General features: G+C 39.5%; 1 protein-coding gene across 5 annotated transcripts; it reads left to right on the top strand.

The window, feature by feature from the left end:
• The first annotated feature begins 1,854 nt into the window (after window positions 1–1,854).
• Window positions 1,855–25,014, top strand: LOC117266811 (sorting nexin-14-like). 5 transcript variants are annotated; one of them, XM_033642173.2, is made up of 31 exons: window positions 1,855–2,377; window positions 2,545–2,728; window positions 2,844–2,964; window positions 3,209–3,282; window positions 3,727–3,805; window positions 3,898–3,941; window positions 4,045–4,132; window positions 4,215–4,299; window positions 4,388–4,544; window positions 4,745–4,820; window positions 5,044–5,088; window positions 5,229–5,309; window positions 5,472–5,586; window positions 6,792–6,947; window positions 7,046–7,170; window positions 7,856–7,914; window positions 8,855–8,881; window positions 10,587–10,733; window positions 11,420–11,552; window positions 13,586–13,772; window positions 15,242–15,325; window positions 15,596–15,696; window positions 19,141–19,252; window positions 19,437–19,477; window positions 19,670–19,789; window positions 20,648–20,771; window positions 22,608–22,772; window positions 22,866–22,961; window positions 23,045–23,136; window positions 23,633–23,689; window positions 24,766–25,014. In XM_033642173.2, exons 2-31 carry the CDS (start codon window positions 2,592–2,594, stop codon window positions 24,802–24,804), a joined length of 2,967 nt encoding a protein of 988 aa, XP_033498064.1. In that variant the 5' UTR covers window positions 1,855–2,377; window positions 2,545–2,591; the 3' UTR covers window positions 24,805–25,014. The 5 variants fall into 5 exon arrangements, with proteins under 5 accessions (XP_033498064.1, XP_033498063.1, XP_033498065.1 ...); XM_033642172.2 differs by having other exon boundaries at window positions 1,857–2,377; window positions 24,763–25,014; XM_033642174.2 differs by lacking the exon at window positions 8,855–8,881 and having other exon boundaries at window positions 1,857–2,377; window positions 24,763–25,014.
• The last annotated feature ends 710 nt before the right edge of the window (window positions 25,015–25,724 follow it).

Raw genomic sequence — 25,724 nt, 5'->3', positions numbered from 1 at the left:
CTTGAATAAGAAAAAGATGATTTGTCCAAAAATCAGTCTTAAATTTGGTTATAAATAGTCCCTAAAAGTGTCTTAAATAACTGTTTGATTCCTGTAGACACCCTGAAACCACACAAGTGACCAATTCTGCACAGTACTGGGCCCCTAAAACTAGCTAAACCAAATTGAGTATTGCTAGTAATGAAACATTTCCTGTCATGATGTATTTTAAAAAGACTGCACTGAAAAGGTCTATGTAAAGAAACTATAGTCAATACATGTAGGTCAGTTGTTGGTTGCTGGGACTCCATTTATCTGCTGAAGCAATGAGTGGGAGGTATGGCTGCCCTAAATTTAACAGTTACGACCTTAAAATTATTCACTATTCTCTTAATACATTCATAGAGTGGAGAGCAAGTTGGGCCTTCTTCAGGCACGTGCAGAGGGAGGAGGGTGCTCAGGCACCTGACCCTTTGCCCCTTGATATCCAAAACCAAGGCATTATATTGGATAATATATTAAATCCCATTATGATATACGTCTGGACTGTTTTTTTATTTAAAAAAAAATTGAGTTCTAAAGTTTAAATATCACCAAATAATCATGTATGACCTGTCACAAAAACCTTTCCATCATAAGTCTTGTTAATGTTCTGTACAACTTTTGAGAAAAATAAAAAGGAAAGACCGCTTTCCTTTTTATATAATATATAAAAGAAAATACAAAAAGGAAAGGCCACTTTCCTTTTTGTATTTCTCAAAAAAGGAAAGTCCTCTATTTTACAGACTTGGAGAGAACTGATGAGATATTATTTGACCATAGAAAAGACACTGTCTGAGGACAACAATAAAACAGCAATTTAATGAGGTCCATTTATGAGGCCCTAAAAGACTAATAAAAAAAAAAAATACAAAAAAGTTTATATAATAAAATAAAAAAAGAAAGCAGTATACACGACAAGGTGCCCCAGTTTAAGAAAATAGGTCGAGGTGGGGGGATGTATTCTATGTAAAATGAATGAATGCATGTGGTGTGAATGTATATGTAACTTTTGTCTCGTACTGTATGAGATATACTGATGTTTTCATGTTAGCCAAACACCTCCCAGAGTTAGTAAATTACATATAATCTTATACACCAAAGTACCGAATACATGATTGTCATATTGAAATTGTAAGCAAAACCTAATGGCGGAAAGCATGAAATCAAATAAAGATAATTATCCAAATTTAAAAAAAAAGGAAACTCCCTTCAGATTATATTAAAACACATTCATATTTTAAAGGACAAGGGTATACTAATGCAGTTTCTGTTTCAGTATGGGTCAGTATAACAGGTTATGCTTTAAATTATTCCGCTGTATCGAGGTTTAAAATATTGCTCCATGTGCCCCCTTTTTTTAACTTGAAGCACCTGGCCCCCCTAAAGGTCTCTGCACGGCCCTGGCTCCATTCAAGGACTTCAGTTTCTTCCACTTCACTGTTAATTTCGGCCTTTTCTAACCATAATTAAAATGACTGACCATGATTTTAATGTTTGGTTTAATCTGAACAGGCCTCTAGTGTTATGTAAATCAAACATATTCGTATATTGTGTAAAGATATGGCAAATAGAGCCATAATTACTGGAAATCTGAGTCGCTAATTGTCTTCCTGGACTATTTGAACACACCAGGTACAGTGTCGGTTAATCAGGTAACCATAGCAACAGCACTGATGTGGCTGCCACAGCGGAACTAATTAGCTAACCTTAGCTAAAGCTAGCTAATTGGCGGTTAACCCTGTTGTTTCCAGGTAAAAATGACGTTTCAGTTTTCGTTTGTCGTTTTCACGGGTATATTGGCGTGGTTAATTATTAACCATACGGTGATACTGATGCTAACGCACCTCAAATCCGTTATTAAAGGACATGTTTGATAAATATCGACATGACAGAGGGACGTCACCGCCGCATCGACCTCATTTCTCAAACTGAGGCACCTCGTCGTGTATTCTGCTTGTTTATTTGAGGTAATATGAAGCTAATACACATGTTTTTGTGAAAACTACAGTAGCCAGTGTGCTACGAGCTGCTGCTGTGAGCGCAGCGGAGGTGACATCACGCGTCTCCAGCGCTGACAACCAGGCAGCACCCGTTGCCCCCTCAATGGACAGTAATGACAGCCGGAGCACCGCAGCCATTAGCCAAACAGCATCGGAGTTTCGGGACAGTCTCTGCACAGATCATGCTGTGTAATTACCTCTAATCCCGCTGTGGCTCACAGCTGTGTGCGGCTGTCTCGCCTCTGCTACGCTGATCCTATAAACAGGCAACCTGCGCATTTATTCTGCAAATTCATGATGGTGTCGCAGCTGGACTACAGTGAAAAATGGCCCTTAACATCTACCGTACTGTTGCAGTAAGTGCTGGAGTCGATAATTAAAAAATCACTGCAACCTGCTTGATATATAAAGTCAAGAAGCAGCTAAGATTAAATGATTTCCAAGTGAAGCTGTTGTGTGTCGCTGCTGCACGCCCTTGTTTATTCCCACACAGCTGCTCCAAGATGTCTTATTTATTCCACAGCAATATGTAATAGGCTACATGTAAACAAGCTCTCCAAAGCGGTCAAGATGGGATGCATCAGGGCTTGTCTGCAGAAAATCAGACGCACGGTGAAGCTGAACCGGTTCAGAGAGCTGGGCCGACAGTATCCAGTCTTCTGCTTTCTACTTCTGCTCCTGCTGTTGTCCACTGTGCTTTTAAACAGGTAACTACACAGTTATAACTCCCATCAATGCTAATTCATGTATGGCATCTATTCCTTTTATATGCTTAAATGTTTTTACTTAGTTAATGGTCATTTATTTGTTATATTTTGACAGATATATTCATATTATGATGGTGTTTTGGTCCTTCCTGGCTGGAGTCGTCACTTTCTACTGCTCCTTGGGGCCTGAGTCTCTGCTGCCCAATGTCTTAGTCTCCATCAAACCAAAAACAAAGGTACCTCAGAAAGCAAGAATTAATTAATAGAGTTGTCTGATAATGGCAGCATTAAACTTCACAGTATTTGTGAGTCAGTGCCTTGATCATTTTCAGTTTGACGACATTTTTGTTATGTCTTCATGCTTTTTACATTTAACATTTAAGGTCTGTAGTGATTTCTGCACCTCTGCATTTGCAGCAAATGGTGGGTAGGATTTCCATAAAACCTGTTAATCCACAATATGTTAACTTTCTTTTACAGTTGTACCAACAGGAGCTGTTTCCACTGGGCCACAGCTGTGCCGTTTGTGGCAAAATCAAATGCAAAAGGCACAGGTGAGACCCCTGGTTATGTCGTGGTGCAATTGTCATTGAGGACGTGGCTGTATTGTTGTATATCACGGCCTTATCATGTGTGTGTTAACACTAGTTATGCTGATAAGGTGAACTCTGAATGCCAGCAGACATAGGAGGGCACTCCATAGACCTGGATATCCACTGTGACTGTGTGTATTACATACTGTGCTTGGAAAAGACAGGGTAAAAATCAAACAAAGTGAGTGGTAAGCTGGAGAAGAGAGTTATCTGGAGATTTAACATAATTCTGCTTTAATCTTATTATACTGGGTTTGTCAACATGCATTTAATGTGCTCAGTAACACACAGTTGTTTATCTAGTTATGGGAGGTGTTGCACTGCCCTCTAGTGGTCAGAATGGATTCCTATGATTTTCTCTTTGTGTAATACTGTGATATTTTTGTTTTTCAAATTAACTGACAGACCAACTTTATTACTGGAAAACTATCAGCCATGGCTTGACTTGAAAATTCCCTCTAAGGTGGATGCTTCTCTTTCAGAGGTAATACACGCATAGATGAAACATGTTTCTAAAGTTATAATTAAATAAATAGACCAAATTATCTCATAGTCCAGGTCTGTTTTTTTTCCCAGATTCTGGAGCTGGTTCTGGAAAATTTTGTGTATCCTTGGTATAGGTAAGCCTTTCTTTTGGTATTTTTTGCATGTCATAATACAAAGAAAGGTGGTATAATGTGTTATATGAAGTGACATATGTGATTGTAAGGTGTTTCTTTTCAGGGACATCACAGATGATGAGGCGTTTGTTGACGAGCTGAGAGTGACTTTGCGCTTTTTTGCAGCTGTGTTGGTCCGCCGAACTCAGAAGGTGACAAATAAGACTATATGAAAATGCTGGGATGCTGATTGACTGAACATGAATTTTTTAAATCCATTTTTTTCCATCTCAGGTTGATGTGGCGTCTCTCATCACACAGAAGCTTCTAAAAGTTTCCATGAAGCACATTGAGATAATAAGCAAAGCAAGACAGAAAGGTATTGCTGATACACATCACCCGCCGAGTCTTTTCTTTTTGTTCACCATATAAAACAAACAACAAACCTCTCTTACTCTCCTCTGTAGTAAAGAACGCAGAGTATCTTCAACAAGCTGCCCTGGACGAATACGGTCCTGACCTCCACGTAGCCCTTCGCAGTCGCAGAGATGAGCTCCTCTACCTCAGGAAGCTGACTGAGATGCTCTTCCCCTACATCCTGCCACCCAAGGCAACAGACTGCAGGTAACTCAGCGCTGTGACAATAAAGGCAAGGCCTCTATATATTTGTCAAAGTGTGGCACGAAACATCATAGCATCGCTGCACTTTATTGTCCCTCGAGTAGAAAGTCTGACAGCGCTGATGCTATACAACAGTAGATAAGGATCATTCTTCACTCTCTTATTTCTTATTTCCTGCCACCTTATCTCTTCACTCCTCTCAGATCTCTTACTCTCCTGATAAGAGAAGTCTTGGCTGGTTCTGTCTTCCTTCCTTCAATGGACTACTTGGCTGATCCTGTGAGTGTAGACACATTGAGGGCAGATTTTCTGAATCCAAAAGGATGTCACTTGAGTCCCTCTACTGATAGTTTGTCAGTCTAAACACTGATTTGTATTTAGTAATGTAGCATGTCAATAAATGTTATTTACCATGAGCATGTAAATGGAGGACAAATGTTTATCTTTCAGAACACCTATGCGAGTTTAATGGTTTTACTGACTGCTGTTTTTTTTATTCCAGGACACAGTCAATCATTTACTTTTGATATTCATCGACAACTCTCCTGTGAGTATACATTGCACTTGAACGTTATGTGCACAAGCAGTTCAATTTACATTGTGTTTTTAAAAATATTGCTGCAGAGCGTGTGTAATTCATGGGTGAATTAGATAAACATGCTTTCCCATCTACTTTTGTCCCTCCAGCCCGAAGAAGCCACAGAGCCCACTTCAACATTGGTTCCTTTCTTGCAAAAGTACTCTGATATTCGCAACAAAAAGTCCTCTGTGAGTGTTTCCTCAAATACCACACACTGTATGTAATAATATTTAGTATGTGCTGTCATCACAGAAGAAGTTGAAAGAACATACTTTTGAAGTTTTTAAAGAGTGCTGTCTTTGTTAACTCTGATCTCTGTTCCCTCTTTCACTACTGCTATCTCTCCGCAGGTGCTGAAGCTGGAGCTGAAGGAAATCAGAGAACAGCAAGACCTTCTCTTCCGTTTTATGAACTTCCTGAAGCAAGAAGGGGCCGTGCATGTGCTCCAGTTCTGCCTTGCAGTCGGTAAGTGAGTCCTGAACGCATCAGATAGTTTCAAAAGCATGGATTAACCAAGCTATCAGCCAGTCAAGCCAACATCGCTGGGACAAACATTACATATTTTCCAGGTTTTAATTTCTAAATTTCAAACGCACAGTTCACCCCCAAATTAAAAATACATATTTTTCCTTCTACCTGTAGTGCTATTTATCAATCTGGATTGTTTGTGTATGAGTTGCCAAGTGTTAGTCTGTAGAGATGTCTGCCTTCTCTGAAATATAATGGAACTAGATGGCACTCAGCTTGTGGAGCTCAAAGTACCAAAAAATACATTTGAAAAACTCCACAGCAATGTCTCTTTCCAGAAATCATGACCAGTTACTCAAAATAATCCACAGACCTTGTTGTGAGCAGTTTTATGTAGGGAGTATTTTCTTTCTACCGAACTACACCTGCCAACTGTATCACCACGCAGAAGGACGCCTGCATCTACTCATGGACGAGAGACTTAAGATATAAACATTGATGGCGTCCTCCTCAGCTGAGCTGTAATGTTAGCTAGCTCAGTGGTGCAAGGTGAGCTAGGAGTAGATGCATGCTTCCTTCTGCACAGTGATACAGTTGGTGGGTGTAGTTTGGTAGCGAGAAAATAGTTCCTACATGAAACTGCTGTGGTCTCTGGATTATTTTTAGTAACCAGGTCATGATTTTTGGAAAGAGACATTGCTGTTGAGTTTTTTTAAAATGTGTTTTTTGGCACCTTAAGCACCACAAGCTGAGTGCCTTCTAGTTTCATTATATTTGAGAGAAGGCAGACATCTCTACGGCTGATATCTTCAGTATCAGCAACTTACACTGACACAATCGAGACTGATAAAAAGCACGACAGGTAAGAAGAAAGTTATGTATTTTTGATTTGGTTTGAACTGTCCCTTTAAACTCTAAATGCTCTTCATTATAAACTATACAAATTGGGTACAGTAAGTATCCTGTTTATCTCTTTTTGGTTTAATCTGTAGTAGTTGTAATATTTCATTGACTCTATGAAAGAGAACTTGAATAGAGGCAACCGCTCTCTGACCTCTCAGCCACACACAGTCAGTCTGAAAGCATCAGCAAAACTCACTAAAGACTGTCCCTAATCCTGACACTCATGGACACCACAGTGATGCATTCTTAAACGTCCTTACACAATGAGACTGAGCTGTCTGACTCTTTTAACTTCTCAGAGGAGTTCAACGACAAGATACTGTGCCCGGAGCTGTCTGACTCGGAGAAGATGATGCTTCACGAGGAGGTGAAGAAGATCTATGAGACGTACTGTTTGGACGAGAGCGTTGACAAGATCCGCTTCGACCCCTTTATAGTGGAGGAAATACGCAACAGTATGTCAGTCACTGAAATTACTCTCAGAGAACTGTGTGTAATTACCTTCTTGGACAAGTCTGTGCTGGAACGCTCTGAACATGTATCTGTTTCCCAGTTGCAGAGGGCCCGTATGCAGAGGTGGTGAAACTGCAGACCATGAGGTGTTTGTTTGAAGCCTACGAGCACGTTCTGTCCCTGCTGGAGAATGTTTTCACCCCCATGTTCTGTCACAGTGATGAGGTTAGCGTCTACACCACCAAATGAATCACTCAACTTGCTGTCACCCAGCTTGACAACACATGCCTGAGGCTCAACCCAATTAATGAATCCCACTCTTTATAGCTGCATCTGTCTGTCATGCTCGGATTTCTAAATATGGTTGTCTGAGCCCAGACTGATTTTAATATCTGTCATTTGAGTTGTGTTTGTATCATATTTAACAAAACTATATCTGCCAAATGCTGGAATTAGAGTTGATTTAGAATTCACTGACTCTCTCGCGCTGCCCTCTTCCGATCTCTCAGCCACCAACCACTATCGGCCGTGTCATCAATACCAGACGCGCAACTGGCCAATGAGCCAACACTGGAATTATGCCAAGCTGCCAAGCCGAATTTCACCCCTCAGAGGCTGTTTCATTGAATACAGCTGGGTGGACCAGTGCTCAGCCATTGTCCACAGCAGGCCACTGCCCTGCATGAATAATGTGTCTGGAAAATAATATTATTATTCGATTTATTTTGCCACTCCTGTTGCTGCTCCAAAATGAACAGTGCAGTCATGATTATTATTATCAAGGCATAAAGAGGTCACTCGATACGTATAGCAGTATGTCGCTTTAATGTTGCTTGTATCCTGTCACAGAATTTGCACATTAACCTGAAATTTACATACCATTATTTGCTCTTTCCATGTTGTTCTCCAGTACTTTCGCCAGCTTCTGAGAGGGGCAGAGTCCCCTGCAAGGAACTCCAGGATGAGCAGGTAGGATTCACTTTACCAGTTTTTGTGTACAATATAAGCTTGACAGTAACGTAAACCAGGATATAGATTCATTAGTTATTAGTTGACAGATGGTAGGGGTGACTTAAAACACAGAGTGCCTCACTGATTGTTATTCGATTGCTGATCTGCAACCCAAGTTTCTTAAATCTGTTTAAATTTCTCTGATAATTTATGTAACTTCTTCTAATGTACACAACTCTCTGTATTGCGGTAACCACTACAGTGTAAGGGCAGAGTATAGTATGTGCCAGCTGCGTCAAATACAAATCAAATATATAAATTCACTCAAAGTTTTGTCTTTGGCTCAAAAATGCTTCTGGTTTATGAACCAGGAAGGCCCCTCGCATCCTCAGGTTCCTCTTTTAGTTGTTTAACAAAGCAAAACATAATTTAGTGATGCTGCTTTCAGCCATTACACTCCAAGCCGCTGGAACAGCCTTCTAGAGGATTTGAGAGGAGCCGAAAATATCAATATTTTTAGTCTTAAACTAAAAAAAAAAAAAGATCTATTTAGTCTGGCTTTTTTGTTGTGTTTTATAATTTTGTGGTTTTATTGTTTTAAATTTTTCTATAATAATCATTATTTATTTTGTGTTTTGGTTTTATCAGAATGTTATCGTTGATCATTGTGTTTTATTTTATGTGTTCAACATATTACTATTTTTAACATCCTAAGTTTGTCAGTTGCTTGCAAAGCACTTTGAAGAGCATTTGATTTATTTGAAAGGTGCTACATAAATAATGTTTGATTGCTTAATTAATTAAAAAGCCTAAAATAAGCTGTAAACCAGCAAAAACAAGAAGTATAATGAAACTTGAGTGAGACGTGCAGGAATCAACTGTCATGTTTCTATCACGGGGTGTGGTGTGTATGCGGCCATGGGGCCCTGCCACTAACTCCTTGTGCATATTGTTCCAGAAATAGCCTCAGTTTGGATGACATTCGGTGAGTATAAGGCATCAGTGTGCTGATCAAAACAGTGGCTGGCTGAGCAGTGCTGCTGCACGCAAGATACAAACGACACTTCATTTTTGCCTGACTGGTCTACAGTGAAACATGTGCTGCCTTTTTAACAAATTCACTGTGCTCCGGGCCCGCTGCAATCAGGGCTTCACTTCAATGAGCACTAGTCACTGATATGATAATGATATATATTTTTTTATTGCTAATCTAATTGCACACATAAATACATGTTTTATTTGGTGCCTGTGCTATAAACACAAATGAAAGAAGAGTGAGGAGAGTGATCTTAAGCAGCTAATTGTGTTATTCATAGCATGAGTCATCATAATCATATGTTGATCAAGCCAACCCATAGGGATGCTGCTGAACACATGCAATATAATATCTTAGTTTGGGAAGTTTTAGGCTGGATTTATAATGATTTGCTTGCTAAATTTTTCAAACTTAATTTTGCTCGCTTCAAAAATGAAATAATTAACCACCCAGTCATCAGAATAAAATGTTGGCATTGTACATTTATGCAGACAACAGATATGTTACACTGGTATGTTTCATATGTATCATATGAACATTTTAAATGAGATGTTAAGACATTTCCAGCCGTGTTTGTGGTGACCAGACAGGGTATCTTTGATGAGATATTAGGGCATTTCCAGCTGTGTTTGTGGTGATCAAACTGCATATTTTTGATGTGAAGTTGGGACATTTCCAGCTGTGTTTGTGGTGACCAAACTGGTATCTTTAATGAGACATCAGGGCAATTTCAGCCATGTTTGTGGTGACCAAACCAGGTATTTTCAACAAGATGTAGGGACATTTCCAGCTGTGTTTGTGGTGACCAAACTGGGTATCTTTAATGAGACATCAGGACATTTCCAGCTGTGTTTGTGGTGACCAAACTGGGTATTTTCTACAAGACGAAGGGACATTTCCAGCCCTGTTTGTGGTAACCAGACAGGGTATCTTTAATGAGACATCAAGGCATTTCCAGCCGTGTTTGTGGCGACAAAAGGAGGTATCTTTAACGAGACATCGGCACATTTCCAGCTGTGTTTGTGGCGACCAAACAAGATATTTTTAACAAGATGTCGGGACATTTCTAGCTGTTTGTGGTGACCATTTCTGGTATTTTTAACAAGAAGTTGGGACATTTCCAGTTATGGAAATGTGTCTACATATGAAACTGACAGATTTACATATGGAACATACTAATGTAACATATCCATGGTGTGCAGAAATGTACAATAACAGCACTTATTTTGGCAATTGGGTTGGAATAAATCATCAGGGGAACTTCGGGAGGGATGTTGGTTAATTTTCTGCTTCAGTTTTTTCACCCGGTCAAGAAAGCAATCTTGTTATGAAGGCAGTTTTCAAAAGCAGCATGAATTATGCCACTCAGAGGAGATAGATGAGATAGCAGATAATGGCTCTCACTGGCACTCCATTCGTAAACACTGACCAACTACGAGCCTCAACTCCCTCCATGTCTGCAATTCAGTAACCCCCCCTTCCACTCTGCCCATTTGTCCGCCTGTTACTCCATATTATGTATTGCCACCACCGTGCTGTGTCTGTGACTGTATGTCCACTCTGATTCTGTAACCACTACACTGCCTGCCCTGGTATGATCCACGGTCCTCTCCCTCCTATTGCCCGCGGGGACGTGACCCTGTTCTGCTTATAGTTCCTGGGACTGGAGCCCCGAGTCCCCGTCCTCACTGTTCACCGCCTCTGGCAGCTCTTCACCTGCATCTTTTAACTCCCTCCATGCCCAGTCCACGTTCACAACTTTCCCATACGGCTCGCTATCCCACCGCCACTCATCACCCAAGTAAGTCAGGGTCCATCTGTGTGTCACAGGTCGCTCAGTGTGATGTCATGCTGTCCACTTCCCCCTTACGTGACCCCAGTCCCAGCCAGACGCCTGCATGGTGGGGCCTGTGCATGGGATCCTGTTTTTATTTGTCATGTGTCTTTCCTCTAACGTTGTTGTGATGTTTAGGCTGAAGACTCGCCTGTTGTTTTGACAATGCAGTGACTTTTCAATGTTCAGTTTCTCGTGTATTTGGTATATCACCATGCGTATTATGGTGAGTTTTATTTCACTTATACTAACAGGCACACACACAGAGCACCTGTGATGTTGTGTGCCCTTTCTGGTCGACTGGTAACTGATCATACAATTGTTTTGTGATCATTAAAATTTGTAGACATCTGTTCATGAAATCACTGCTGTGTGTTGTGTGTGCTTTTGGCCCCGCAGCGCTTTAGAACAAACCAGGCATTTCATTGCGAGATGGCTGTGAAGTGACATTTTGGCTTTGGGTTTGGCTACCTTAGCTTTTTTTCTCCCCATTGTACAGTCACGATACCGATGCAGTACGCTGCTCCTTGCTTCCCCTCTTGTCCTCCACGGTTCCTTCCCTGTCACTTCTCTCAAGCTGCATGCGCTTTGCCAAAGCCATGCGCATCTCCTCCATTACGGATTGTTTAATAATCTCCCTGTTTGGCCTGCAGGAACACGTCAAAGAGGGGCGAGTCCTTTGGGATCAGCCGCATTGGCAGTAAGATCAAAGGCGTGTTCAAGAGCACAACCATGGAGGGAGCCATGCTGCCATCCTATGGGCTGGTGGAGGGGGAGGATGATATGGTGAGGCTGAGCTAAAAATATAACAAATAGGCTAAATTTAAATAGGCTAAATTTTTAGATGATTCAGTACAGTCGTTCCCAACTGGTCCAGCCACGGGGTCCAGATTTCTCTTTAGTCATTACTTCAAGGTCCACACAGTTTAATACATTTAGCATCATACTTGTGTTTGGCCATGCTGTCAAGCTAGTTTCTGTCTCTCTCAATTAGCTGTCAGTTAGTCACTCTACAGTCTACAGTGGGAAACAGCACTTCAAAATAAAAGCTCTGTGCCAGAAATTCACTGTACTTTAAAATAAAGTGTTTTCTTAAAAACTTAACACGTTTGTGAGTCACTTCAAAATGGACCCATGACCCACTTTTGGATCATGACCCACCAGATGGGAACCACTGATTTAAAGTGTTTGTCATATTGCAAATAGGGCAATAGTTTCCTTTAGAGCAGTGATACTCAACTTCCGGCCTAAATCTGGCCATCGATAGGATGCCAGGTGGCCCGCCGTTCCATTTTCTAATGACAATAAATGAATTCACAGTGGGATTTTTTTGTACTGTAAATGTAAATAAGATGCCAGAGTGCATAAAAAGCATCAAAATAGAGCTTGTTTATTAAAAACTAAAGTGCCAGGGGAGGAGCCCTCTGACCCCCTGACAGAGGTCCTCAAATCTTAGGAACGCCACTCTGTACACCTGACCTGCATGGGGCTGCTGCAACTGGATTTGCCTCTTGGCAAAGATGAGTGAGAGCAGTGAACATTGACAGGAAAACATTTTGTTTATTAACTGCCCCTGGCTTTCTGCCATTTTGCAAAGGCACCTTGTGTTTCCCTGCTTCAGAGCCTAGATTTAAAACATAAATCAAATTGTCCTGTGTGTGTTTCTCATTCTTATAAATGTCTCTGACTCATGTAAACTTCAAAGTAATTACAAAAAGTAAAGAAAAAGTAAAATTCAAAGTCCTGCATACTATGACTGTAGTTGCCACTTGGCGGCGTTGGTGAGTAAAAAAAGGAAAGCTTCACTGTTCACCAGATCTGCCTCCCATGTGTGCACTCCACAGATTTCCGTTTTGATGATATCACAGTTTGTAATCTTAGATCACTGCTGTCTGGATTCCCAAAAATGAATCCCATGATGCCAGGGTGTAATTGTGCTGTTCTGAAGAACCAGTTGAACTTTAATATTCCCAGCATTTCCCAGATTTTATAAAATCCATGTCCGTGTGTGACCTAATCTGGCAAACATTTTCTCCATGTAATCAAATACATGAGGTATAGCTTGTTGTCCAAAGCTCCACTGAAGCTTTTTTATTATGCTCTGTCCAATATTAAAATTAATTTTGTATGGTTACACAATACATCTAATGGAAAACAAATGACAAAAAATGTTTTCTATTTTAGCAGTGCTCATCTGTGTAGTGTATGGTATGTGTGTGGTGCATATGAAAACACATGAGGCTCATAAACATGACTCAACATCTGCTGCTGTGGCCAAGAGCAGTATAACTTGTGTGTTTCCTGACTTTATGAATTTTTCTTTTTCTTTACAGAAGTGTTTGGGATTGTTTTACAAACTTTGTGTGTGGGAAAATAAGTCATATGTGCAGATACAGTGACCTCTCTCCCATAGTTGGCGCAATAAATCCTGTTAGCTAAATGTTTTTTAATTACCCTTCCTGTATCGAGTGCAGAGGGATATGCTTTGTTTGCTTTTGCTTCGTTTCCCTTGTTTGAGTCTTAGACGGCCTTTTAGTAAGAATTAGTTCCTTCTCAGTACATTTGATAGTATTCTCTGATAGCACTGTATTTTAGATAAGTTACAGAGACGAGACAGATGAACACACTTGAATTGTAATGCAGTACAAACTAAACAGAACTCAAAGAACAAAAGAAATCCAAGAATTTAAGAGTCAGCCCTGCAGCCAGTACTGCCCTTGAGATTGTACCTTAATAGCAACAGTCTTGAAAATGACCTATTTCTTCTGAGGAGTTGTGCCCCACTTCACCTTAACCTCTCTCACTTCCTTCCATTCAAGGTGGAGGAAGCCATGATGGTGCTGGAGGACGACTCTCCCATGGAGGCAGCCTCCACCCCCAGCACCCCCCGAAACCTCTCAGCCTGGAACATCACCATCCCATACATTGATTTCTATGACGACGATGTGAAGAGGGAGAGGATTCCTGTGTTCTGCATTGATGTGGAGCGCAATGACCGGAAGGCAGGTGAGACTGCACAGCCCGGTCCTTCTGTTTCACTTACTGTCATCTCAGAGGGGTCATTCTGCTTTGCTGCATGATGTTATAGAGTTATATAAGTTCTTGCTCACGTAATTGTTTAAAGCCTCTCAAATATTTATGTCTAAATAAGTTACAATCAAAAGTCAACTTTGGATTTTAAAAGAAAACTCCTTAGTGCTTCTACATAACTCGGAATGTCTAAATGGAGCAGTAAAATCACAACTTGTTGTTTTACACTTTTTACACTCACTAGTTTCTTATGTATTAAGCAAACAACATGCTTATTAGGGAGCTTTAAGGGGTACTGGAAGGTAAGATTATGTTTTCTTTGGACCGAGCCAGGCTAGCTGTTTCCCTCTGTTTCCACTCTTTATGCTAAGCTACGCTAACCCTCTGCTAGCTAGAGCTTTATACTGTACAGACATGAGAGTGGTGTCAGTCTTCTCATCTAAGTCTCTGCAAGATAGGAAATAAGCATGCTTCCAAAAATATATAACTCAATGCAATGAAAAAATGTAGAGCTTTGACAATCAAGAGTATCCTACTGCCAATAAACCCTTTAAAACCCGAGCAGCGATGAACAATGAATCAAGAAATGACAGCAAAAATTAGCAGGAAATTAATGAAAAGAGAAAATTAAAAAAAAAAAACTGTAACATAAAATAGGAAAAAAAGCTAAAAACAAACAAGGAAATGACCTGAAAAAAGAGCTTAAAAATTATAATAATTCTGTAACATAATTTTAAAATAAAAATAATGATAATTAGAAATGTAGTTTGTCCCTATTTAAAAAAAAAATTCTAAATGTGTTATTTTTTTGCAATTTGGGGGGTATTTCTTACAAAGTTGCTCACTGCTTTTTCCCCATGTTTTTTAAAAAATAAATGGCATAATCTGCTCAGGGTTCAAAGGTTAAAATACTTGAAAAAGGCATCTGAAAGCAGCATAAGAAAATTAATGTCGCTCCAGGTTTCAAATGGTTAATGAGACTTCATAGAATCAAATTCAGAATAATTCTTTACTGTCCTCTATAGACAAAATTTGCTTCCAGTCTGTACACAATCAAACGGTTAAAACAAGTAACACTCAAAGACAGAAGTGGGGCGTCGGTGGCTTAGTGGATAGAGCAGGCACCCTATGTACAAGGCTGTTGCCGCATCGGCCTGGGTTCGACTCCAGCCTGTGGCCCTTTGCTGCATGTCATTCCCTCTCTCTCTCCCCCTTTCACACTCCTCTATCCTATCAATTAAAGGCAAAAATGCCCTAAAAAATATCTTTAAAAAAAACAAAACATCTTCACGACACAAGTACATTTTTCCTGAGTGACATTCTGGGGCTAAAAACAGTCACATGCTGCTCTAATAAAGTGACACATATTATTAACAGTTACTTCTTTCTGCTGGTCTAACTTATGAATTGTCCTGTATGTCATCCCTGTCTGTGTTTGTCTGCAGTGGGACATGAGACTGAGCACTGGTCTGTGTACAGAAGATATCTGGAGTTCTATGTCCTTGAATCAAAGCTCACTGAGTTTCATGGTAAGGTTTCTGTTTGCATTAGAGGACCTGTGCATGGTCCTTTTTTAATTTATTGTCATATGGAAAGAATTTCCCACCAAAACAGTCTCACAGATTCCAGCAGATTCACGGAACATTTTTTTCCAGTGAACCTTAACTGTAGGCGTCAAGTGTTTCCTTATTTTGGAGTCGTTTTGGAAACTGTGCAGCTCGTTATTTTCCAGTCAACGTAACAGGAAGTTTGTTCGTTTGTTTTTTTTCAGTTATTTTATTTCTTGTATATTTTTGTAGGCTCATTTCCAGATGCGCAGTTGCCTTCAAAGAGAATCATCGGTCCCAAGAACTACGAGTTCCTCACATCAAAGCGGGAGGAGTTTCAGGAGTACCTTCAGGTAGATGTCTGAGAAGATAGAATACTTAAGGCCCTGTCTACATGTGTACAGATATATATTTTTAAAAAAGGATATTTTCATTTGAGTAAACAGGAGGCCAAAGTGTAAAGAAAAATGACCATTTTCAAAAATATCTGCATACGTGTAGACAGACAGTCTTTTCTGCTGAATTATTATTAGACGCATAAACTCAATACATGTTGATGGATTTGGAGATGAGCCAGATTTCACAAAAACCTCTGGTAATGTGCAGACAGATGAAGATTATTAAAACACACAGCTGTGACAGTAATCTCTGTGTAATGGAAGTATGATTGTCAAGCAATGTATTAGACACATTTGAACGTGTGCCATTTCTTACACTGAACTCCGGTCAATTCAGATGTGAAACAAGTCTTAAGTCTTCTGCATATGTAAGTAGAATATGTGCTTACGAATTAAAGTCTATGTAGAGAGTAGCACTTTGATCAGAGTGACATTATGTCGTTTCTGTATTGATATAACACTGTAACAGTGAAGGTTAAGTGTGGATTCACTTCTGTAATTTGTCTTATTTTCACTTTTTGTCAGGCCCAGAGCAAGCACACACATACACGTACTCACATCCACAAACCCACACAGTGCTTCAGATAAATCTTTCCACTCAATGCATCTGGCTGTAACAGGCAGCACTCGAAGCACCGTCAAGATTAAATTGGAACGGTCTCAGTTTTGGAGTTTTTCAACAGGAACACACTGCATCCACTTTCAGACAATAACCCTTTTAAAGTGGTCATGTTTAAATTGTGGAGAACAAATGTCAGGTCAGGATAAAGGTTTTCAAAACACAGTTCAGCAGTTGTGTTTCAGGTCCACCTTTTCTTTTTTTTTAGCAGTGCACTCAAGGATCCTCTAACAAGGTTTGAGACTTGCCTGTCGAACATTACCGCAGAAAAATGACCAAAGTCACATCCTTTGATTGTTTGTCTTCCGAGATTTATCATTTGAAACGTGGCTCATGATTTCATGGAAGTTTCGGCAGACTCAGAAATCCCAGATGTGTAGGAACTGGAACGCCCTTGAGCGCAACAGCAAGATAGATTCTTAAACAGTCCCTGCTCAGGGGTGCATCACCACATGATGATAAATGACAAAATAACAAGACAAACTTCAGTTTATTTTAAAGTCCACATCACCCAGAGAGTCTCTGTATGCTTTAAAAGTCAGTAAAAAACAAACAAAAAAACAACACATGAACACAGGTAATAATGTTAATATGACAACAAGGCTATATGCTAACATCAGAATGCTAACAATATCAATTATAATGCGAACAGTCTGATTTAGCAGTTTAGCAGGTAATGTTTACTGTGTTTAGCATCTTAGCTTAATGTATTAGCTAGGGTTGGGAATCTCTCTGTGATAGACGATTTGATACATATCTAGATACGGTACAATACAATTCAAAAACGATATATTTTTAATACAGAACGATTCGATACAGTGTATGAACGTTACGATTCGATACGATTTGATATGATTCTATGGTTAACATTTGTTGATGTAGACATTAATCATATATTATAAAATAAAGAAGCCAATTCTATAAAAGTGACATTCTTAGAGTATTTTCAGATTTGTAAAAGACCACATCCCCAAGCATTGTTGCTGTATGGCACTGGCAAAAATAAAATAAAAAGACAAACAACAACAAAATCACACATTGTGTGTGTTTTTGTATGTATCTTATATGGACTTGAGTCTGGAATAAAGTTTATCATAACGCTGTACAATATAAACATAAAGCAGAATAAAATAATAACATGCAATGTAGGGGCAGAATCTGACATCTCCTGTTATTAGCTGATATCATGGACTGTGATGACTAGCAGCTTATCACTGACAGCATGTCAGACTATTTCTCTGTGTTTGCCATTTATAAAAAGATAAATCAATTTTCTATAATACATCACTGATATTTCAATGGAATAAATTACTTACTGACTTATTCGTACTTCAAAAACAGCATCAATAAGTGATCAACATAGGGGGGATCAAAAATAAAATAAATAAATAAAATAAAAATCAACCAGCCACCCTCCTCCCCTGACAAGTAAAGAACAGTCCCTAAAGTGCGGTGAGGTTTGTGGAAATGTGAACTGCTCATTTCTCCTCCGGGCTTCTCGGTTGCCGGTAAGCCATTATCTTGCGCCCCGGAGCACTATGGCCGCCATATTTGACAGGAGTACGTATTTCTGTCTGTGTCTGTGACCCCCGTTCAACCCACAACCGGCAGGATTCGCCTTTAGTTTCTGCTGCGGCTTGGCTGCTCCCTGGTTTATCCAACCAGCATTAGCTTCTGTTCCTCAGCTCCACCGGTGATGTTTACATCCATTATCGTTGTCAGTAATGCCTGCTACGGAGCATGCCGCCGGCACTGGCGTTGTTTTAGAGATGCAAACTGTTAAAGCCAGTCAACCGATTGCTAGTCTAGCGATACCTGATCCATGACTCTACAATCGATTCATCTAAGGATTCGTGGCTGAAACGTATCGATTGAGGAGGCTGCTACTGACGCAGCCGTATCTTTCGCTTGTCAAACCGGATATCCGGTCGTATCGGGTAATCGTTCCCAACCCTAGTATTACCATGCTGATTAGCACAAAACCCAAAGTACAGCTGAGGTTAATGGGAATGTCATTAGTTTGCAGAAATTTAGTTATTAACCAAAGTATTAATTCAAATTAAAAGTTTTGACCCCATGGTGGCCCTTGATGAAGAAAAAAAAGCGTATTGCCAAAGTAATTACAGCTCATCCTGAGGGGCGACATGAATGTCTAAATTTAATGACAGTACATCCAATAATTGTTGAGACGGACAGACAGAAGTTTTTGCATGTTGATTTTTACAGCCTGCTGAAATTAAGGGACAGAAATCCCACTTTGAAGGTTGGAAATAAATTGAAAAATGTGTTATGCTCCATGGAATAAGATCAGCAATAATTTAATTCTGTCAGTAGGCTATAAAACATACAAAACCACATGTGTGGTTGTTGAAAAACTAGTCTGTTTCTTTCCAAAAGGAATAAAACATCTGTAATTGAATGTGTCCACACGGCAACCCGAGTCATATGCTGTTCTGCTTTTACTCAGTTTGCTTTAATGTCTAATATATTTAAAAGCCACAGCAACGATTTAAGGTTTTCCGTTGTTCCACAAAAGAAAAAAATAAAATTTTAAGTAACTTTCCAGGAAAAAAAAAAGAAAATTAAAGTATCAGTGTCTTCTCAGTCCGATACTAATAGCAGCAACGATGATAAGATAAAATAAATTAAATTAAATTAAATTAAATAATTGGTAACAATTTTAAAAAATAAGTAAGTAATAAAAAAAATTAAAATAGTTTTTTCCACCTTTTTTTTAATCATTTATGAACAAAGTCTATTTACATTTGTTTTCTATACAGAGACTTCTACAGCATCCAGAGCTGAGCAACAGTCAGCTCCTCGCTGACTTCCTGTCTCCTCACAGCATGGAGTCCCAGTTCCTGGACAAGATGTTACCCGACGTAAACCTGGGTACAGTATGACTGTGACAATGACCAGCGAGACAGATCATGTTTGAACAGCAGAGCATGTCAAACACACTGTGAAAATGTTTGAACAGCCTGACCTTGGCCTGCCGTGGAGAGATATTTGTGTTTCAGAGGCAAAAATGTGACAGAGCCATACATCACTGAGATAAAGTGTTTATGTTTCACAGGGAAAATCATTAAGTCGGTTCCCAGCAAACTGATAAAGGAGGTAAGACATGCCTTCTTAGTGATGTGTGTGTGTGTGTGTGTCTGTGTGTCTGTGTGTCTGTGTGTGTGTGTGTGGTCTGGTTTATTTCTCTCAGTTTTGTCTTTGTCTTTTTGATATCACAAATACATCTGTAAGAGAAATAATGCAGTCATTGTCACTTATACATATTCTATCTTGTGCCTTCTCTGTTAGAAAGGGCAGCATCTGGAGCCCTTCATCCAGTCCTTCTTCAACTCCTGTGAATCTCCCAAACCCAAACCCAGCCGTCCTGAGCTCACCATCCTGAGCCCCACCTCGGAAAATGACAAAAAGGTTGGGGAATCAAATTATATAACTCCCGAAGTTGAGTCAAGGCATGTGATCCTATGAGTACAGTTGGAGTCCTCTCTGAAGCTCAAATTTCGTGTCGTAGTTGTTTACACTGAAGTGTCGCCAGTTACCACTTCCTGATCCAAAAACCCACAATCCAACCGAGCTGTAAGGTTTAATGTTTTAGAAATAGTTCTCAGAGCAAAGTTATGTTTGCATCTGTGGGGAGTTGTTTTTGTGTTGTCATTAAATGCATTCCAGCCATCCAGCTGTCTCTTAAAATAAAAGACTCAACTGTAAAGAAGTACAGAGAGACATTTCAACATCACAGCCAGTGGTTGTTTCAGACATCTTGCCACTGTAGCTTAACACACTTGGTTTTCTGTTCTGTTTACACTGTGTGGGGAAAAATCATGTTAATGCATACAGTTTCTGGGTCGCCAAATTTTGACCCATCTATTTGAAATAGTTCGCAAACATTGTTATGTGCCCTGACGTGCAGTGATAGTATCACCTTTTTTGGCCAGAAGAGGCTTTGAGTGTTCAATGTGAAAACTTGCCAGAGGCTGAGTCGGTGAGATCATAAAATGTTTCATAAGTTTTGACCCCTTTGAACGCAATTTCTGGCGGGTGTAACATAAATGTCCCCTTCACTACAGCTCTGGGACAAATGTGTCATTGCCTCAGAATGCAGGCATTAACGCAATTAACTTCCCGTCATACAGTTTAAAATGAATAAAACTGCATATTTACCTGAGCAGAGTTCTGTCAGTCACTCAGATTAGAAAAGGTTGTTGAAACAGAAGAGTGGTGTTTTTGTTTTAAATAGGCCTCAGTCTGATGTAAATCCCTCTCTCCTAGCTCTTCAACGAGCTCTTCAAAAACAACGCCAACCGATCGGAGATGACTGAGAAGAGACACAATCAGAACTACTTCATGGAAATGATCAATGTTGAAGGGCTGTATGACTACCTAATGTATGTGGGTAAGTGAGTTCTCCTTTCCCAGAGTTTGATCATCACAGCCTGTTATTTATCACATTGGTTTTATTATACATATTATACATCATGGTACACCCTGGACAGGTCACCAGACTATGACAGGGCTGACACATAGAGACAGACAACCATTCACACTCACATTCACACCTATGGACAATTTAGAGTCACTAATTAACCTGCATGTCTTTAGACTGTGGGAGGAATCTGGAGTACCCAGAGAAAACCCACGCTGACACTGGGAGAACATGCAAACTCCACACAAAAGGGCTCCCCCACCCTTGGTTTGAACCAGGAACCCTCTTGCTGTGAGGCAACAATGCTAACCACTGCACCACCGTGCTGCCATTAATCATTGTGTGCACACAAAATAGAAAATCATAACGCTTGGGGTTGGTGCTTCGGTTAGTGTTTGACTATCTGAGAATGAGACTCAACAACCAACTGTCTTTCTCCAGAGTTTCATACAGCACTTTTAAAGCTGAGCTCACTCACTTTAGCTGCAACAACTGCATCTAATTTACACTGAATTTAACTTATTGTTGACCTTTGCTCTGTTGCTCAGTTTAAGTTTTATTGTTGATTTCATTGAGGGGTTATTACTGGTGCTTTGTTGCTTATTGTATGTTTTATTACTGAGATGTAAGGTGACTTTGAGTATTCTATTATAAAACGGCATTAAATAAAATGTATTTTTATTCATTATTACTATGGGGGCTGTGTGCATATGAAGTTGGTATAGATGTATATGAATTTATAGAGCATTTCATTGGCATTGCATTGCTAGGCAACAGCTTAATGCCGCTCCTGCGAGGAAATTGACATTAACGTTTACATCTCGCCCTGTCACGAGCCTCTTGTTTATAAGTAGATGCACACTTCCTTCTGCACGATGATTAGGTTGGTGGGTGTGGGTTAGTAGAAAGAAAATAGATCCTATATGAAACTGCTCACAACAAGGTTTGTGGATTATCTTGAGTAACTGAGTCATGATTTCCGAAAAGACAAATAAACAGCACTGTAGGTAAAAGAAAAAGATATGTTTTTTAATTTTGGATGACCTTTGCTCTGTTGCTCATTGTAAGTTTTATTGTTGATTTCATTAATCTTTTATTGCTGGTGCTTTGTTGCTTATTATATGTTTTATTACTGATCTTAAGTGACCTTGAGTACCATGAAAGGCGTCATTAAATAAAGTGTATTATTATTATTTATTGTTATTATAATGGTCGCTGTGTGCATCTGAGGTCGTAAGAGTCGTACATGAATTTATAATAAAATATCCTGTGGGCACAAGATAAAAAAAAAATCACCTTCCAGGACTGTAGGGACTCCATACTAATCGTTAATGAGCAGCGTGAACATATTTAGTACGGCAATATATATAGCTGATAGACACCATTACAGCAAAAACAAAAGCAGATGTCACACACACAGTGTTATGTAACAATAGCTAGCTGCAACTAAAGCAAACCTTTTTGACTTTATGGGACATCTGCACTGGGATTATGTTTGAAAGGTGCGGTTTTATTGTTGATATGAAAAATTTCAGTTAATTTATAGTCTCCAGACTGTTTCAATCTCGTAATAATAACTTCTAACACAAGGAAAAAATAAGTAAATAAAATACAGAATATAAAAGATATTTAAAAAGACAGTAACAAGGCACTGCTGCAGAGATGTACTGACAGTAGGGGTTTGGTGTTCCCTCATGAATCACCACCATGACAAGTACATCCCTGGACCACTGTCACCGAGTCCATTACTCACCCACACACTCTCTTTCTTCCTCTTTCTCTCATCCTCCTCCTCATGGTTGTCAGGCCGAGTTGTCTTCCACATCCCCGACTGGCTTCACCACCTGCTAATGGGTGGCAGGATCCTGTTCAAGAACACGTTGGAAGCCTACACAGATTACTACCTGCGATGCAAACTGAACCAGGTGGTCCAGGAGCACCGACTTGTCTCGCTCATCACCCTGCTCAGAGGTATGTAGGGGAAATAAAGGAGACTCCCAGAACGTGGAGCTATTCCTTTAAACGTTTTAATTTAATGAGGTGAAATGATCTTTGCCCTTCTAGACACAGTTTTCTGTGAGAGCAGCATGCCCCGTTCGGCTCAAGACAAGCAGAGGAGGGCGAAGAAGACGTTTGAGGAGATGATGGCCTACATTCCAGGTATTCATTCGGTTCTTTTAGTTGGTGTTTCGTAATTTGTAGATCAACGGACTGCTGACATTTCATGAGCTGCCTTTCCTTAGATTTTCTAGGGAAATGTATCGGAGAAGAAGCCAAATATGAGGGCGTACGTCTCCTCTTTGATGGACTGCAACAGCCAGTGCTCAACAAACAGGTCCCCACATGCACACACACACACACACACACACACACACACACACGCAATGTCGAACACATTCACTGCTGGAAAACGTACTCTATCTTTTTGAGCAGGATTACAGAAAAACTACTGGCTCAATTTAATTTTGGAGTAGATCCGAACCACAGGGCGAAAACACAAATTATTTTTCATTTTTGTTAACTTTGCAGGATAGGGCATTTGGCTTTTGGCTTTGGCAATATAAATGCCATACATCTTAAAATCCAGTCAATAGAACTCAAGTTCACTGATAACAGAACAGCTAATTGGAGAAATATGATGACTCCATATCCACTCCTTTGGTTTGACATTATGGTAATTGTTTTAGAAGAATAACCAGACATAGTGGTTGTGCTTGGAGATTTGCATTCCCTAGAAGACTGGAGTCTTGACGAAATGTGTTTGCTGTTTGAATTTAAAGATCGCTGCTATTAAAACGTTTCCTCCTCTCTCTGCTTTTTGCTTTCCTCAGCTGACGTATGTGCTGCTGGACATCGCCATTCAAGAGCTTTTCCCTGAGCTAAACAAGGTAAACAGATGCTTGGTTTTGGGACTCTGGATAAATTTGGACACATTTTTAAAATGTATTATCTGTGTCATATGTGTAAAGGTCATTATTACACCTGGTATGAATGAACAAGTGAAACCTATGACCGTATAATAATAATAATAGTAATATCCATTTCACTTATAGGTGCCTTTCCCAGCACTCAAGGACACCTTACAAGACACAGTTAAAAAACAAGCAGCAATTTATCCATAGATCATAAAATCACAAAATTCAGTAATATACAATAAAAGTTATTTGACTAGAGAAAAAAATCGTATTTATAAATATTAGGTATAAAATCATCATCAGTGCAAGTCACCATATGTGTGCCACGATTAAATCAGACTGAATATGGCAGCTCCGAAGGCGTGTTTTCAGACAGGTATGATCATGTCTGATGAATGATAGATAAGTAAATGTAGATAGTGTTGGTGCTGTATCATGCTTAACTCTTTATAACTCCATTTTAGTGAATGGCACTCACTGCATTTAATTGCTGCTACTGGACTCTTTAAAGTGTGCCCATGATTATCTTTTACAAGGTGTTATGTTGTAATCATCATGTAATCTCAATTTAACATTTCAGGGTTTTGTAAGTGGAAAGCCATCTGTAGTTCTTAGACAATTACAGAGCCAAGATTGGCTGTAGTGATATCATCTTTTAAAGTAAGTTTTCTGCATATTTTTGCCAGAATAGTTAAATGGATTTTTTTAACCAGACACATGATAAATTATATGTTTAAGGTGTCTTACTGTTGTATAAATGAGGAAGAAATGACAAGCTCATAGGAAACTTTAAGAGTTTTTAATTCCATAGACTGAAATTTGATCTTTAATATTTGATTTTCTCTGTGCTTTTGTGATACTTCAGGGATAAAATGCAGTTTTTGAGGGCTATCAGTAAGATAGTTAAGTGTATGTATGTTGTTTGGATGTATTTGGGCTATAATCTGTACATGTAAGAGATGATTATATACAGTATATAACGAAACACTGATTTAATAACAAAGACGATCCGTGTAAGTGCTCATGCTGTGTTTTTGTTTCCTCAGCAGGTACAGAAGGAAACCTCTGTGATGGCGCCGTGGATGTAAAATGAACACTTTAATGGACATGAACTGACATGCTTTCTCAGCATGAAGTCAAGACACCTGCACAGACTGTTGCCAGCTTGGTGTGCAAGCAGACGTCAGGATCACATGTACAGTATCTGACCTGGATACATGCCACAGCAACAAGAGGAAACACAAAGCTTCTCCTGCTGTGTGTGTCGTCTGCTCTGCAGAATAAATTATATAAATAAATGACACTGGTCCTTTTGTAATAAGTCTTAACTATAAAAGCCAGCATCGTGCATCTGTTCGACAGCTGCAGTCGATTGTAGTAAAACTTAAGAATCACTTGTTTCTACTTTTTCACACATTGATACAGTTGAGCTCACTGTGGTGCTGCAACAGATGTGAACTGCTATAAACATATCGCCTCACATTAACACCTCTGGCTTGAAAAGTGGCCCCTGTGGAGCTGGTTTTATAGAATCAAAATGGGAAACTACGATTTTGACTGCAGCCAAAAGTCCAGTGAAAATATTTGATTGTTAATGATTTTAAGTTTTGAAAAGAAGAATGTGGACCTCCAAATCAAACTGCTCTCATGATGTAAAGCAATCAGTTTTCATTGGTATTTTAAATTTGAAAGCTAAAGTATGCCCCTTTCTCCCAGCAGCTGTTGGTGTGCTGGTGCCGGTGTGTAGCTACGTGTTGCTGAGCTATCCAAGCAGTAGTAAAGGGACCATTTTTTTTATCTAAGTGTCAGCACATAAACTTTACATAAAGTCTGGTATCTTGAGTAAGTTTTCTAAAAAAAACAGGGACTTTTTTGTAAATTGTAATTTCAAACATTCAAAAAACTAATATTATTTTAAACCAATAATTTAAAAACATGGCTATTTTTCAACTAATAATCTGTTACAACTGGTATTATCATGCGTCTTAGGTGATCCGATCACAAGATG

The sequence above is a fragment of the Epinephelus lanceolatus genome, chromosome 15, assembly GCF_041903045.1.
Source record: "Epinephelus lanceolatus isolate andai-2023 chromosome 15, ASM4190304v1, whole genome shotgun sequence".
Classification (NCBI taxonomy): domain Eukaryota; kingdom Metazoa; phylum Chordata; class Actinopteri; order Perciformes; family Serranidae; genus Epinephelus; species Epinephelus lanceolatus.
This window is presented reverse-complemented; position numbering and strand designations above follow the sequence as displayed.